This window comes from Agelaius phoeniceus, chromosome 3 (genome assembly GCF_051311805.1).
Source record: "Agelaius phoeniceus isolate bAgePho1 chromosome 3, bAgePho1.hap1, whole genome shotgun sequence".
Lineage (NCBI taxonomy): Eukaryota > Metazoa > Chordata > Aves > Passeriformes > Icteridae > Agelaius > Agelaius phoeniceus.
Window position 1 is genome coordinate 6,108,268 of NC_135267.1, and position 17,191 is coordinate 6,125,458.

At 39.5% G+C, this 17,191-nt stretch overlaps 1 protein-coding gene across 2 annotated transcripts in view; it reads right to left on the minus strand.

Moving 5' to 3' along the window:
• Positions 1 to 5,235: 5,235 nt before the first annotated feature.
• Positions 5,236 to 17,191, minus strand: part of SUPT3H (SPT3 homolog, SAGA and STAGA complex component) — a 254,781-nt gene continuing 242,825 nt past the window's right edge. For both annotated transcript variants that reach the window (XM_077176505.1, XM_077176506.1), the window contains exon 12: positions 5,236 to 6,997. In XM_077176505.1, coding sequence (XP_077032620.1) covers positions 6,956 to 6,997 — 42 coding nt within the window. In that variant the 3' untranslated portion in view covers positions 5,236 to 6,955. The remainder of the gene's footprint in view (positions 6,998 to 17,191) is intronic.

Genomic DNA, 17,191 nt, shown 5'->3' on the forward strand with positions numbered 1-17,191 from the left:
TTGGGAGGCTGCAGGAAGGAAATGGCAGCCAAGAGCACGACTCAAGTACTGTAAAATATAAGGACATTTCAGAACAATTTAAGGGAGCAAGAGGTATCTCTGCAGTGTCTGGCTCTGACAACTCTGTCCCAGCTCCTTGAGATCTCTACCTCTCAAACCACATTCTGTTGGACTTCAAAAACCCCCAACAAACTATTATCAAAGGAAAAAAAACCCAACAATTTGTAGATTCAAAAATGCCTTTTTCATACAGGCCAAAGGTGTTTTTTTCTAAAACCTCAGGGGGTTTCACAATATCTTAAAGATTCACAGTATGACATTAAACTTTGGGGAAGAGAAAAATGACAGACAGCAAAGAAACCAAAGGTTACAGTCAAATTACTTCCACAAAGTAAAAATCTTTTATTTTTACAAGGACAAACCACTTTTATTGCAGAGAGAGGGAGGTATCAAGACCTCCTCAAAAGGTTTATGTTTGCTTTAGGATTTAAAAAGCAGAGTTGATTTTTGGAATTCAGTCGTCATGAAAAATATTACTACATATATATTCATATTTATTTAATATATATGCATATAAATTAAGACATTTTCTATGCTCCTCCTGCTCACCTATGAATAAAGTTTTAATAACAGGCTCTTTAAGTGCTGCATTAATTTTTCCCTTCCTTCAAGACCACCAAAGAAACCAAATAAGATGCAAAATCCCTTCAGAGCATGCACCACAACTACATACCAAAGTGCAAATAAAACAAGCCTCAACAAAATAAAAATGAATCCAGCATCATCTACAAGCCCAACTTCAACACTGTAAAAAAAGCACCTATAAAAACCAATTGTGGTAAAAACTGGGGAGGTTTGGACATTGGCCAAAAATTCAAAAGTTTGGCTGCTTATACCAAATTTTATGTTCACTACCATAACTTTGGGAAGACTGTAACCTGCAAGGGTGGCCAATGGAGCAAGGTGGACTAGCTTAGATGGCTACACTTATTTATTTGGGTATTGTTAATAAAAGCAACCAACTCAGACTCTGCCCCAAAATACATGTGCCCTTAAAATGTGTTTTTAACCCACTAGTCAAAAACAACAACTGTAGAAGGACAGAGAGCTGTTCACCACTGTGTGACCTCTGAAAGTTGACTGCACATGAGAATTAACTATTCTCAAATATTTCACTGACAAAGTTCTGATCACCAAAGTGTGGAAATAATCATGATGTAATTGTCAAACAGGGAAAAAAATAAAAAAAGACTTTTCCTGAGCGACCTGCTGCTGAGCCCAGTCAGACCAAGGTTATTTTATTCTGCCTTACCTTGGAATATTCAGTGTTGTGGTTCTTGATCTTCCAGTGGAAGAATCTGTCATTCTGTCATGTTTTCCCTCTTGTGCTTGTGCTTGATTCACACAGTGAGGAGACAAGTGGGATGCTCATGAGTTTGAGTGAGACCTCAAGGTTGACCTCAACTGTTTGTTGTGGAAGTTCACGCCCTACAGAAGCCACGTATCAGTTTTGCCACCATCCCAGAGAAGATTAATAAAATCAGCACCTTCCATGGAGAAACTGATTGTCAAAGACCCCTTCCCAGGTGCTCAAAGCATTCCTAAATAATTATTTCCATTTATTTGTGTTCTATCTACACAAAAATCTTCTGAGCATTGAAAATTTAGAACTATGCTGATACCATTCCAAAACAGAAGAGTGTGAAGTCTTTTTATATTAAAGTAAGGGCAAGCTGACATGGAGAACACTAGACAGATCATGTCTAGTTTGCTAAAATCGTTCAGTTGAAGCTACAACAAAATTTGTGCACAAGCAGCAGATTTACTGCTGGTCAGCAGAAGACAATGATCTGAGCAAGGGAGTTCGGGGGAAGCTCAGATGGAGCCTCTCTCCTCCAAACACCTTCCTTCTCCTCCTGCAGTGATGTTTCAGATTTGTTTTCACCTCAGCTTGACATGCAGTTGCTGCCATTTCATTTGCAGATCTGAAGAAATCGTGTCAGTACAAGACAGGCAATAGTTTCTTTGGAGTTTTTTTGTTTTGTAGATTAATTAAATACTTATGGAAATGAGAGCTAAACAGAACTGGTTTGAGCCAGTTATTGACTGCTGACTATCTGAATCTCACTACAGCTTCTGATACCTTACACCTTCTCTTCTTCCAGGTCTGGTTACAGAATGAGGATCAGCCACCACACTTCAGTGGCACTTTACTGGATTCAGACCCAGTTCATCTACAAAAAATTACTTTATCTTTGTCAACACCCATCACAGCTGCTGTGCCATTTAAAAGAGGGCATTCACGTTTCTTAATTGTCTTTCTCCTCTCATTTCTTTGTGCTCTGATGCACTCTGCAAAGGCAGGTTGGGAGGAGATGAAGGTGAGAATGCTCTGCCACTGACAAAGCAGGATTTCTGTAATGAGTGCATCCCTCATGGTGATTTCAGAAGTCCAGCACAGTTTGGAGGAAGGAAGGTGTGCCACAGTCCATGTTATGGAGAAAACTTAACTTTTGTGTTTCAGTAGGGGGTCACCAAGTGCCCATGGCACATCTCAGCCAGAAGTTTTCAAAGTCTTGAGCCCTGGATTGGATCCAGATTGAGTGGTTGCATTTTTCTATGTCCGGTTCCTCTCATGGATCCAGTTGGATACTGCCTTTCTCCCTTTCTCCCTCATCCTGCAGGGCTAGGTTATGTGCTCTCTGACACACCTACTGCTTTCACTGCACAGGGGAGATATTTCAGAACTGAGAGCATCATTATGAGAAATCCAGGTTTCTGAACCATTGAAAGTTTCCCAACATCTGGCCCATCACTAAGCCTTTCCCCAGAAGAAATGGAGCTCACAACACATTATTTTAAAGTTGTGCTGCAGACATAAACACATGGAAACCTGTGAGGCACTCAGATATTACAGTAATCAAAGTCATATGAGGACCAAAGATTGACAGATCACATCTTCACCAAACCAGTAAGAAAAATTTGCAAAGCATCTGGATGAAGACAAGTCCAGAAATACACAGATATTGATATAAGATTCTTGTGCCAATATTTCTGTCCGATAGGAATTAAGATTAATTATCAATCACAAATATTGAAGAGAGCTATAAAATGTAAAATGAAACCATATTATTATAATTTTAGTTCTTTATTTTCCTTATTTATCTTTCCATCTCTCACTAATAATCCATCTTGTTTAAGAAAAATAGTATATAAGTATAGTGGAGCTTGATTACTGAGAATGACTATTAATGTAGTGTCTCAGAGCACTCTCTAGACAGTTGAAAAGCTTTTAACAGTAAAATATGAAGATTTCTTTCAAATTTGCAGCCATCTGCCTTCTAAAACTTTGTTTCAGTAGTTGCCAAGATTTCAGTGATTTATAGAAGCCAAAGTATCTGATTTTTGCCTCCCCACAAGAGATGAGAACTATTTTTTCTTATTATTTTGTAAGGGCAACATCATTATCTCAAGCAAAAAAAAAAGAAAAAAGTTGAGCTACATTAAAGATACAGCTTTCAAAATAATTTTTAAGGCATCTGGCCTTATTTAAACCATCAAATTTACATTCAATTCCTTCAGGGATGGCTTTGCTGCTTTGTGCTGGCTCCGTGCCCTCTGAATAAACCTGGATTTAATGCATGCCACCACTGCATTTCCCTGGCTGCACTGCTGCCCAGGGTAGATATATAGCAGAGGTATAAAAACTAGAGGTATAAAAAGCCCAACTTTGGACAAGATGATTCATTCAGGCAAGAACACCCCCAACCCTGTAACTGTTAAAGTTTCAGCTAGAGTTGGACTTGTGACTAATGTCATTATCTATTTATTCTGAATTTATGATTACAAGTGTTTATGTACCATGAAACATTCTCTATGAGCTGGACGGGAAACTATAAACCATTTTATGAGATCTACACACAGCTGATGGCAGAACCTTAATGCAACACAAAGGTTCATCCACACCCAAGGAATGCCAAAACACATCTTTTGTATTTCCCCCCTCAGTGAGATGGACACTTGACAAAGAGAAAGGTGCCCTGAAAACCCAGGGGGGGCACATTTTGGAGGGTCCTGAGTGTCTCTGGAGAAACATCTGGAGCACTATCAGCTTCTCCCAAATTCCAGACAAAGACAGAAGTTTTTTAAAGCATTTGATTTTCTCAGAGGAAAGACTGAGAGAGGATGGACCTGGAAATGAGATGAAGCTCAACTAGAAATTTGTGTTGTGGCTCCCTCACCTCTGATGAGTTTTAAGCTAAATTATTATCCCTGTTTTGTGGAGGGCTGCAAGAAAAACTGAAAAACCAGGTAGTATAACCACAGAGCAAGGCAGGCACTGAGCTGAGAGCAGAAGTCACACTCCCCTATATGATATACAGTCATATTCCTACTGAAACTGAGGTTTCCCTTCTTCAGATAACTAACGTGAAATAATCAACACAATCTGATTCAGTACCTATAAATCCTGGCTAAGAATAGAAATGGTCTGCAAGTTGAAATTACAGAAGGGTAAAGCTATCCATATGCAGCCATTAACTGAATCTCAAGCTAAATTTTATATATAATATAAAAATGTGTAGTACCAGCCTAAGCATACATCTCTGTTTCTGCAGCATGGGAAGTGGAGTTAAGACACACTCCAAGTGCAACACAAGTATTACTGGTTGCACTAGTGTTTTAAACAGAGTTAAAGAAAACTCTGAAGATGAGAAAAAAAGTGATTACTTCCCAAAATAAGAAAAAACTGAGTTAAACCAAGATAGGGAGACATAACATACCTTGTTTGACTCTAAATTCTGCTCCCTGACTTGTGCAGAGAAGTGAAAGGTTTTTATATGGGTTTACTGGGCAAACCCAGATTTTATAAATAATTGCCTGTCAGGCTGTTCAAGATAGACAAACACACAGCAGACCAACAAAAACATGATCTGTCATATTTCTGAGAGAAATGTATGTTGAGTCTTCATTCTCTGGGACTTTAAGGAGACCAGTAAAAAATAAGTGCCAGTATTTTTCCTGCTTATGCATATTTTAAAATGTAAAATCTGGGAGAGAGACAGCAACAGAAGGAATTTTGATTCCAGTACCCAGTGCCTGAAATGGTTTCTTCTGTCTGTATCCCTGCAGATCGAAACTAAATACAATAAATGCTGGTGTCCTTTTAAAAAAGTCTGGATCTTTACAGCAAGCATATAATTTTCCATGGTTAAGGATGCCAACAAAAATAAAGAGTGATGATAAAAAGAAAAGTTTAATCATATATTTCAAAAAGCACAAATGAAACATCAGAAAACTTCCCCTTTCCCTCATTTAATACATTTTACACATTGCTTTTAGTCCTTTACACACAGAAAATTTCCAGAAAACAAAAGCATAAGCAGATAAAAGAAAAAAGCAATTTATGAACGCCAGCAATACTGGACGTACAACATTCACTTTTACAATATTTTGGTGGCAAAGAGACATTTTTTCCATTTATTTAAAAAATATACATATATTTAAAGTTTTTGCAAGCAGGTCCAGGAGGGCAGGACAACAAAACCACCTACAAATGACCACAAGAGCACAGAGCAGGAGTGAAAATTAAGACCTCACATACTAAGCACAAAGGAGGAGGATGGCTGCACTATATAAAATATTTTGCTGTTCTCTTGATCCCTTGAGTGTTCTGTATTAACTTGAGGCTTAAGCTGGATTCCAAGCCTGAGCTCTGGGCAGCTGAAGAAGACCCCTGACCTGTGGGTACCACAGGGACACCAGCAGGATGTGCCAGCAGATCCTGGTGACAGGCTGAAGCAGGAGCCCTTTTCTCTGCTCAAGCATCATCGTGGTTAGCTCTATATTTGTACAGTTTTTATGGGAAGAAATGAATGTGTTTGTGAGGCCAGCAAAGGCTGGAGGAGCTAAGGGATGGGAACAAGCATAGAGGCAGGGACTGAGATTAAAAAAAAAAAATCTTGAAAACAAACAACGTTAGCTAAAATATATTTTAAAAAAAAGGTAAAAAGAGCTGGTTTCTTCTTTAACCAAATCCAACAGTAATGCTGCCTTTGTCAACAACAGGGACAACATCTGCTTCCTGCAGCAAATGCTGAGCAAGTACACAACATTAAGCCCTTGCCTACAACCACTGAGGCAGACACAGTTATTGAAACACTTTAGAATGTATTTTTCCAAATAGGGGCCCAATCCAGTGCCAAGTCACTGCAAAGGTTTTCTTTGATATTGGACAATGATGGCTCAAACCTTAGGAGATGCCAATATCAAAAATTTGGGTGTGAGCACTTAGCTCATCTTTGGGCCTGCTAAAAACCAAGTCTCTAAGTGGTGAAGTTGAGTTTACCTGAACTTTTCCTGAGTATCTTTGCATCCAAACTTGGTATACCTGTCATCAAAATTATCTCACTGAATTAAACTGGTTTATACTCTGTGAACACTTATATTAATTGAGAGAAACAAGTGGGAAGTAGTAGAAAATAGAGGGAAAAAGTTTTTCTTTTTGTAAAAATTGCAAAGAAAACTACTTAACCTTTATACAACCTAATGAACCAACACAACCCAGTCTATCTCTGGCCTCTTCCTGCCCTATCCTGCTTTACAAAAAAACATTTTTTGGAGAACATACAGACTTCCAGACACTTAAATAAAAATGACATGGCAGTCAGAAAGTCCCCTGCAAACTCCAGCATTGTCTGAGCTGCATTCTTGTCCACCTACACCCTATCCCAAACATCCTGCCATTAATTAGCTAAATGTTCCAGCTAGTAAACAAGAATAACGATTGAGGGGGCTGGAAAAGGAGACAGAGACAGCCAGCAGATAGTCACAACAAACCAGCCCACTCACTGGTACATGGAGACATTGGAGCTTGTATTTTTTTCCTTCCATGGAGGGGGAAAGAAAATCACCTTAATATAATACTGTCTTTCCTGTTGCTGCAGCCACATCCACATCAGCAGGCGAGAAAAGTCATCCCGTTCCTGCGGTAGGCACTCTGTCAGGGAAAGAGAAAATCTGCAGTGAATTATCACATCAGCTTAAACAAGGGAAGGAGGCAGAGAGAAAGGCAAGGCTTTCTTCCTGTCTTGTAGGCTATTCTGGCTGCAATCTAATAGTGTGCTTAATCTGAACATTTCTGGTGGGGAAGCTGTAAGCAACCACTTTGTCTATTAAAAAATCAGTGTGGTTAACAAGTGGTTAGTGACTCTATTTCAGGAGAGCAAGAGATAGGCAAAAATGTAACATCCTCCTTTGTTAATTGCCTGCAAAATAGATGAGGCCAAAAATACACCATTATGCTGGATCTATTTGTCCTTCATAAGCACATATTCTCTATTCACCATGTTCAAGAAACATTTCTAAACTGCCTGAATATTATATAAATTATTGAATAATTACAGTTTTCCAAATTTAATTTATAGTCTGAGTCTAAAGTTATATAAATAGACACTGGTATAATCCCCAACACTCCAAACCAAATTAATCTTGAAGACTCTTTGGTCAGTAGGAAATAATTAGATATCCCATATATTGTAACCTAGGATGATGTGTTTCCAATGGTAAAGGAGCACAAGAGTTAAGTGGCACTTGAGAAAATAATTTTAAAATATCCTGTGACACCGTCTCCCTAAAATACCTTTCATGCATTTTTAACAGCTCTTTCCAAATCAATATAGGAAACTATACCTTTTAATGCCACTAAAAACCTTATAATGTAAGGAGATATTCTCTGTTTAAAAAATACTTTTTTTTCTATTAACAATATCTTTTAAAAAGCAAAGGAATTTAAATAGTTTTGCTTTATTTGGTTCACCTTCAGCAGCCATCCTGTTTTAAAAATGAAAATGTATTCATCTATTTCATTATAGCTAGTGCTTCGTCAGATTTATTTTGTACCTCTTCAGTCAAAGTACTTAGGAAGTGCCATATATAAACACCATTTTTAGTGGCTCTACCAATTTCCTAATTAATTTCAGCCAGATCAATTTCTCCTCTCTTAAACTAGAATTAGAGTAACATTAGGAGTAAAGGATAACCTCAAACAACTTTGGATATAAATAGCATTTATATTGAACTGTAAAGAAACCATTTCAAAACCAAAAAGGATGTATTCAGAGAGACATTTTACAGACAGTGAATATGCAAAAGGAAATATGTACAAGATGTTCATTACAGCATCCTTTACACTAACACCATACTTCAGTCTGGAGATCTGGCAGCATATGGCATTGAAGTCAAAGAGCTATATCAGCTCTGGGATATACAGCCAAGACATGACAGTATCACCACAAACAAAACACAGAATCAATCCAAAGACTCTATAACCAAACATGAAATGCCCAAGACAGACTAGCCAATAATTTTGAAAGGATCCAACATATTCCCACAACCACAAGCAGAAAGTCCAAGGCAGTTTGGATGTTCAGCTTGCCCAAACCATTATGGCTGGCATTTGGAAGTCGATACAAAAGTAATGCTTTTAGCTGCTTGACCCCAATAGTTTCACAGGGCTTTATAACCCAAGTGACAACCTTTAACACATAAACAAAACATTCAGGACTACTGTGCAGTTTGCTTGGAGACAAATGATCCCGAGTACAAAGCTGGATCTACATGAAAGATAAAAGGTTGAATTTCGTGAAAGGAATTTTGGTTGTGAAGCAAAGTTGGGCTTGGCTGGGCTCACCTGGGAAATAATGAAGTTTAACATTTTCCAACATGGGCAGTGTTGTACAGCCAGTTACATCCCTGCAAAGGTCATTTCAGAATCCAGTTCATGGCAGGCAGGACAACACCTTTGGAGAGTTGGGCACACCCACTGGTCTATATTTAGTCATATATTATAACAAGTGTGGCTATAGTTAGGATTGAAAACTATTTCCTACTTCACTCCCCCTTTCACATACTTTAAACTTTCTGAAACATTTGCCCTTGGGCTGAAATTTCCTCTGCTTTAATCTCTGCCTGAAGTTCACTTTCTTTGGAAACGACCAAAAATATTCCTGAAGCCATTATGAAGTTCAGCAATAATGAAAACAACACATTTTTTCCTTCCCAAGCCAGACAAAGTGATTCTGATATATGTAAGTTTCGTTATGGAATTTAGCCATAAATTGAACCATTTTACCCAGAAACCATTCATACCTTCAACTTCAGCATAAAGGTAACTGTTTTGAAAATCCGTATTTCAGAGGAGGGAGTTTGATTCATCCCATTCCATAACAAGATAACACTTCATTCTCATTTTGATACATTACTAGATAATAAAGGTTAACCTCCAAAATGCTTTTATGCAGAGTAAAAGTATTTTACAGACATCCCATCTTTCTGAGTTATACCAGATATCTTTAAGATCTATACAGCTGAATTTGTGATACTGAAAGACAGATCTTTACATGCCAAGAATTATGAAGAGAAACAGCAAGATGTTTTTCATATAACTCACATGTGCATGTGCCCCTGCAAGAGTTTAGATGTATGTGGCAGACATTTAATGTGGTTGGAGATAATTTAGAGGGTTTGGATGACACTTCTGGGTGCTTTATGCCACTTTGGCAGCATCCACATTTAATTTTTTTAAAATATGATTATTTGGCTCAGAATTACAGATAGAGGATGATGCAGGCTCTTGATGTGGGATTAAAATAGCTGTATCCATTTTGCTGGATATGTCTTGCTGTAAAGAGACAACATAAGCCCATGGTTCCTCCTGGAGCCCTTTTTGGAAAAGTGTCTACTGCATCCAAATTTTCTGTGTGTTCTCTCTTAAAATTTACTACCAGGCTGTACTTTGACTTTTCCTGCTGTGGCTGAAGTTCTTTAAGACTCTTGCTGTACCCAATATGTGCAGAAGTGGTCAAGAGACCAACTTTCAGACATGGGGAATCACCTAACCTGGCACAAATTAAACAGTTTGCCTTCCCAGAATGGCTTCCATGTCCTGAAAGGTTGATCTGACCTTATTTGACTAATCTAGCTCTCACAGAAACTCTTCCTGCTCCTTGATAGCACATGAAAAGATTTTTCTTCCTTTTCTCTGACCTCCTTGAAGGCAGAAGGACAGATTGCTGCCAACCAGAGCTAGAGGCTGCACAGGCTGTGTCAATGTGAAAGCAGAAACATGACCTTCATCTTGTCCAGGCCTCTCTTACCACCTGCTCCCATTTAGGGCAGAGTTGTGATGATTTTGCTTCTTGGTCCTTGCTTCCCACTCCTACCGTGACCTAGTGGGTCCATCCCTGCCCATGGCAGTGGGGTTAGAACCAGATTTTTAACACCTCTTCTAACCTCAACCATTCTACAATTCTAACCCCAACCATTCTACAATTCTACCCCAAGTACCTGCTCAGGCATTTTCTATTTAGGAATGCTCCCTTGGAAATGTTGCTCCTTCAAGTTGTCAAAGCACTTTGGATTCTAACACCGGATCCTCTCTGGCAACACTACCATTATTTAATCAATGAAGGCAGGCTTTTTTCCAGCAATCTGAAAGGAGGTACAATGAAGCAAGAAAAAATGGGCAGTGTTTACTGCTGTCAGTTGCCTACAAGCAACATCTTGCTTTGCCCTTAGTTTGGTGAAAGAAGGAAAAACTAACAGCTTAAAAAGACAGCATGGAACAAGGCAACTTGGCAAAGAAAATCCTCAAATTTCATGAAAAATCATCCATTTTCTACTCTCTTTGTTTTTGGTCCCATTTCTCTCCTGTAGTGGCAGTCCTGTAGTGTCATTATGAAGGACCAAAAAGAACCACTCCAAGAAAAGGGTAGCAAAATTCCTGTCTTCACAGTAGGTCTTATAAAATGGGACAGCTTACAGAGGAGTTCACAGGGTTCATAGGACAATTTAAGGGACAGATAATTGTGTTTGTTAGCAATTTAGGACTAGGAAGATTGTTTTAAACTGAAAGAGATTAAGTTTAGATTGGATATTAGGAAGACATTGATTGCTGTGAGGGTGGTGAGGCCCTGGCACAGGTTGCCCACCATCCAACCACTACAGAAGTAGTGGTTGCTCCATCCCTGGAAGTGTCCAAGGCCAGGTTGGATGTGGCTTGAAACAATCTGGGACAGTGGAATGCATCCCTGACCATGGTAGGGGGTGGAAACTGGAGGATCTTTAAGGGCCCTTCCAACCCACACCAGCCTGTGATTCTATGATTTACAGAAACAAGTCCCAGCCAAACATGAAGATGTGTGAGTACTCCTCAATGAAAGAACAGAGAAGATCAGAATACCAAGACTTCTGAATAGGCACCTCAGCTAGAAATGGTTTCCAGTTAACAATTTACACTAGTGCATGATTTCACAGCTGTAGCATGATGAGAAAGAATAATTTTGGCAGGAGAAAGAAACAGCTGTGATTTTTGAGTGGGCTGAGGCTTAATTTTTATTTGGGATAAAATTTGGAAAGCCTGGGGTAAAACATCTCCAGCGGGCACCTGAGACATCAAAGTTTATTGGGCCAAATCCTACATTGGTTTAAGTCTGCAGTTCTCCTTGCATTAAAGTTAAGCACAATGTCACACTGCAGGCCTGTTGTATCACTTAGAGATGTTAAATCCTGAATTATAAGCCCTGTTTAAGAGAGTTACAGAACAGCACTTATTAAACTTGAAATCTCCCTTTCTTGGTGTCCTCCTTGTATGTGTGTGGGCAAGTGGTTTAATTACAGTGCATAAAATGGAATGGCAGACAGAGACATCCAAATCAAAGAGCAAGCCCTGGCTGAACTTCATTAGCAAACATAAATGCAAATAGGCACATCTTGTTTGTGACATGCCACAGTCCTTTCTGCCTTGGGTAATTTTACTCTATTCTCTGACATTTGCATAAATGTAAATCAAACCATATGACTTGAGCAGGTTTGTGATAAGGGAATCATATGCAAAACTTCTTTCCATTAAATAATTCTCTTCACGCACCCTTACAATGTTACTGTGAAAACTGGGGAGAGTTGGATCTCAGACAGTGAGAGCCTTTATTTAAGAACAGTGGAGGGAGCCCTGCTCTTTAAATAAGAGACATTCTTGGATCAGACACTGGCTGGCAGGATGGAAAAAAGGATGTAGCATTAACTTTCATTCCATTCCAAATAACCTGGAACCCATAAACTACCAATATTCTCTAATTTTGAATCTGCTCCTTTTCTCCCTGTCTCTTCTTTCCATTTTATTTGGGAAATGTTAACTTTGAAATTTCATTAGCTTGCCATAATATCAAACAGGTCACCCTGGACAGATTCATAACTCTTTGTACATAAAAACATTCAGATTAAAATGCCTATGATTAAAAGGTTGCTCCTCTAATTTATCCCAGCCTGAAGAGACAAACCACATGCAAAGTGTCAACTTATTTAGAGATTAAAATAATAATTAGTTTAAGAGGCAAAGTATAAGCAACATTGTTTGAAAAAGAAAATCCATGTGTTGTTTAGAATGAATTGCTTCTGTTTAAGTTTAAATAAATTTGTGTGGATATAAAGTGTCTTTATCAAAAGTGCATCCATGTTACAAAAGAAATATAATGGATAATTCTCCCTCCAATTTAGAACAATAGCACTGAAGGCTCTAATTCCACAAACCCATCAGTAGCCAAAGCACAGACATCTGATACAATTCAAAGGATGAGGCAGCGTGTTATATAAGTAATATCTTGTACATGGTCAGTAATGAATAACACACCCCAAATATGTATCTATGGACACCCAGGTTTAGCACGTTACAGACTTACTTGTGTGATGCTCTGGCTGATCTGCCCTGCTGTCACCATGAAATCTCATGGATTTCATTTATGATGAGGCCAGACCAATGTGCTGAGAGCTACAGCATCCATTTATCCATACCATAACAGTCCCCCTGGAAGCACAACCACGTTGGTGCTTACACTAGATCCCAGGAAACCATTTGTGAGGATTGAGTGACACGGACTCTGCTTATGCAGCAAAGCAGACCCAGTTTATGACACCAGTTTACCAGTATTTATAGGTCACTACATTAAAAAAAAATTTTCCACTCTGACCCCTTTGTCCTGGTCCCCTTTAGAAACACATTATTCTGATTATTCTTTTTACACTAGTAATGTCCTCTGTTATCTCCTTCCACAGCAAAGTCGTTGGTTCATCTTGCTTTGTCAGAACGGTTGGAGTGACCAGACATGATGTCTTCACTTCTGTTCTAGCCTTGAGCCTATCTGTCCCTCAGCTTTCACTGTACCAGGTGTAAGAAACACCAACAGCTGCATTCCTCAGGTCTGTTCCCTGAGTCCTCAGGCTGGTGACACACCAGGGACAGCAGCAGTGTCCATGCCAGGAGTCCCTGCCCTCAGGAAGGGGCTGGAGATCACAAGAAGGTTTCATGTAAGTGCCCATGAACATCACACATTGATAAAAGCACTACTCCAATAAACCGCCCATCAACAAAATGCTTCCCAGCAAAGTCAGCTCTGGGCTTTGGTTGATGTTTTATCTCCCAGTGGCATAGAGTTTTTAAATAATTTTGTAACACTGGGCTGCTGTGTACAGGAATGGGACATATCCAGGACATATCATCCAAGTCTGTTAAAGAACATAGTCTAGATCTCAACTACCCAAGTTTTTTATTGCTCTTTTCTGCTTCTGGGATAAATTACATTCTCAAGGCTGATGGAAATGTAGGATTACTGGAAAAAAGGACCAGATTAATTTCTCAGACACCCTGTGCAGTACCACCAGTGGTTGGAGAACAAAATGTAGGGCTTGTACTGCTGTCCTCCAGTGCATTTGGCCAAAACGGCAATGCTGCAGTTAACCAGAAAATGCTGCTCTCAGGGCTGGGCTGGTATTGTAAAAAAGAAAAACAAGGCAAAAAGATCATGGCTTCTGTTGCAGCAAGAACTGGGGTGTGGGAGTGGGGTACCAATGTCTGCCAAGAGAAAAAAGAACAAAATTGGTGGGGAGAGAGGGATCATTTTAAGTCTCTCAGAGGGTACTGTAAACAGTGGAGAAAGAAGGAAAAACCGGAACTATAAAACAATACTTGGCAGCCAGCTTTGCAAAACAAACATATTTTCACAAAGTCTTTCCCATCACTGCCACCAGCTTTAATGGGCTTTATTTGTCTGAGAGCAAGAAACCCTTTTTAATTGTCAGAGGAAAGGCGACGCTGCTTTGCGCACTGATAGAAATTCCTGTTCTGAACCCTGCCTCAACCACACGCTGCTCTCCACTCACAGTCAGGGAGAGGAATCCCTTCCCTCAGGCTGCACAACCTGTAGCAGGTCTCCATCACCCCTCTTCCCTGGACAGCATCAGCTGCTTCTCCTGTGGAGAAAGTTGAAATCCAGCAAGTTCCTCTTGCTGTGGGTCTCACAGCCCATAACTGTCTGCCCAGGACACACTGCTGGCAAAGCACACAGCAGGTCTCCACGAGGCACCAGACCTCGGTGGATATGACCTGTTGGAATCCAGCATAATTAGGAGAGCTCAATCCCCTCACCCACTGGAAATGCAGTGGTTCCTGAGTGTCCCTGATCTCCTCATGGGCAGTGCAATTAGTTCACTTGTATTTTTACTGCTTCACGTCAAACTGCTCAAAACACCTGGAGTTGCTCAAGGGTCAAACTCTCCTTTCCTGAGGTGCATGGCAACAATAATGTACACAGGGAACTTTATTATGTCTGAGAATTAAATTAAAACCGGAAGTCTTGAGACTTTAGGTATGACTAGACACTGAAACCTCTGGTTTATGACTCAGGGCACTGCACAGTCACAGCACTCCCATGTGAAAACATACCACTAACAATAAAAACTCATTCAGCCTGAGAGCAATTCAGCACCAACCAACCTGGATGGCTCCCTGTCTCCAGAGATGACTTTATTTGATCTTTTAAGGTTTACTTCTACGGCTGTAGAAGCTCAGGGTTTTTTCTGTAGGAAGTTACAGAAGAGGTTAAATTCCCCCTCTGTGTCACCACTGCTCATGACCTCAGCATAGGAGCTAAAGAGCAAATTAATTTGGAAACAATATGGTGTGGTACAGTCTGAGTACAAGGGCAGGAGCCAGGGCTGGGCTCTGCTCCCAGCTCTGACACTTACTTGCTGTGTGGCCTCAGACAAACCACTTAGTGCCTCTGAGCTTCCATTTCCCCTGCCTTTGAAACAGAAATACTATCACTCACTAAAAATCTTTTTTTGAGGATTGCTTGATTACAGAGCTAATACACAGCACTTTGAATGCATTGTATACTATGGCACAATTATTATTTTCATTGCATTTTATCTTCCATTGTAATGGCTAAAATACTAGATGTATAGAAAAGGATGCTGAATTTGGCAGCTATTGCATAGGAGGAGTGGGCATTACTTTGAAATTAAATTATTTGGGCAAAACAACAGAGTTCACCTACATTTTCCCCTTAAAACTGTTGAAATTGTAACAAAAAGCAGCATCTAATAACATTTTGCAACACACTTCTCCCCCACCTCCTGAAAGCATCTTGCAAATGCTCTCTGCAGAGGGCACAGCACCCCTGCTCTCTCTGAGTCAACAGAGCATTTCAGTGAGGAAACGAGAGCCCAACCGACAGCTCAGGTCTGTGAAGAGAGGAATTTTCTCAGGCTCTGAGGCCTTTTGCTGGTGGCAGCCCTGGGGTGTGGCCACTTCTTGCCCTGCTCAGCCCTGACTGATGTGCTCTGTCTGCAGAGGGGCGCTGGCGCACCGGAGCAGTGGGAGGTAAGAGGAATTAAGGTAATGCATCAGTGGTTGTCAGTGAAGGAGATGGGAAGAGGGGGGGGAAAAAAAAAAAGAGGAAAAAAAAAGAGGCAAAAGAAATATACTATTTCAATCAAAGTCTGAAATTTGTAGAAGTGGTTTTGGTCTCAATATAGAAAAAATATTTATCCAAGAAACTCCTACTCGGGTGCGAACATCCTACTTCTAGTGGGATTTTGCTTGGCAAAGTGCTGTGAAAGAGTGGAAGCTAATACAGAACATGTCTATAAACAAATATATTTATTTAGTACAGATTGACACATTCACTAGAGTATTCCAGTGATTACACATGTAAAACTATTTCCTATAGTGGTTTCCTTTTGTGATTCTGCTAATTTATTCAATCCACCCCATTTTCATGCATTGAATGTTATGAGCCATTTCAGCCACCCAGACTGAAACGTGTTTGGAGACTACATGCCTGTTTTTTCATTTCATCATCTACACATAATTATTTGGTGATATTAGGAATTTGAGCTCGAATGGAAGCCAACCAACATTTTAATAGCTTAAAAATCACACAAAATGAAGTCTGCCCTGAGGTTAATGAATAAGAGCCAAATCTTGAGGCTCTTGCTCAGTTTTTACTCACTCCTTATTCAGGCAAAAGTTGAATCAATTGTAGTTAGAGACTGATTAAAACCAGAAGAATATATATATTTGGAGCTTTCTCTCAGGTAAAACTGAATAAATTACCTAGGATTAGGCTGCAGAATGGCATCCAATCGATCTTTCACATGTATTTCTGCAACAGACTGGAGAAAAAAATCCAAGTGCTGAGGCAGTTTAACCAGTTAAACCAATATTTTAGCAGCAGAATAAATTATTACACACTACCAGGTTTTATGACATTTATATTAGAAATAGCCCTGAATCAAAATAGGTTTCCTGGTCCCTCCTGAACTTCTGAAAATTGGGATCAAATCCAAACTTAAAAAATGGTTCACTAAGTATGAAAGCCAAATGCCCCTATCCTTCAAAACAAAGCTCCATCCTTAATTAAAATATTATTCCATTATACCTGTATTGATACAGGTATTTGATTTTTGATGATGGCAAGCATTTATAACTGAGGATATTAAAGCTTATTCTTTAATGACATGCAGGATGCCCTACTCCTTATGCAAAGAATGCAATATGCCTGTAAAAAATACAAAGCAGAGCAGTTAATTGCTCTGGACAGTTAACACTTCATTAGTAATTGGTGATAATCACAGAAGGATGCTTCTCCCTTAAGTCACAACCCATTTAAGTATTGGGCCAGTCTCAGCAAAGTAATGACATATTTATCCCATTCAAGCCAGACTTAAGCATGAAGATTTGGAAAAGAAAGGAGTATGAATGACTGATTTCTTCAATATAAGCAAAGCAAATAGAAGAAGAAAAAATGGGTAACAAGAATGAAGTAATCAATATGTAGATGTGGCACCTGGGGACTGG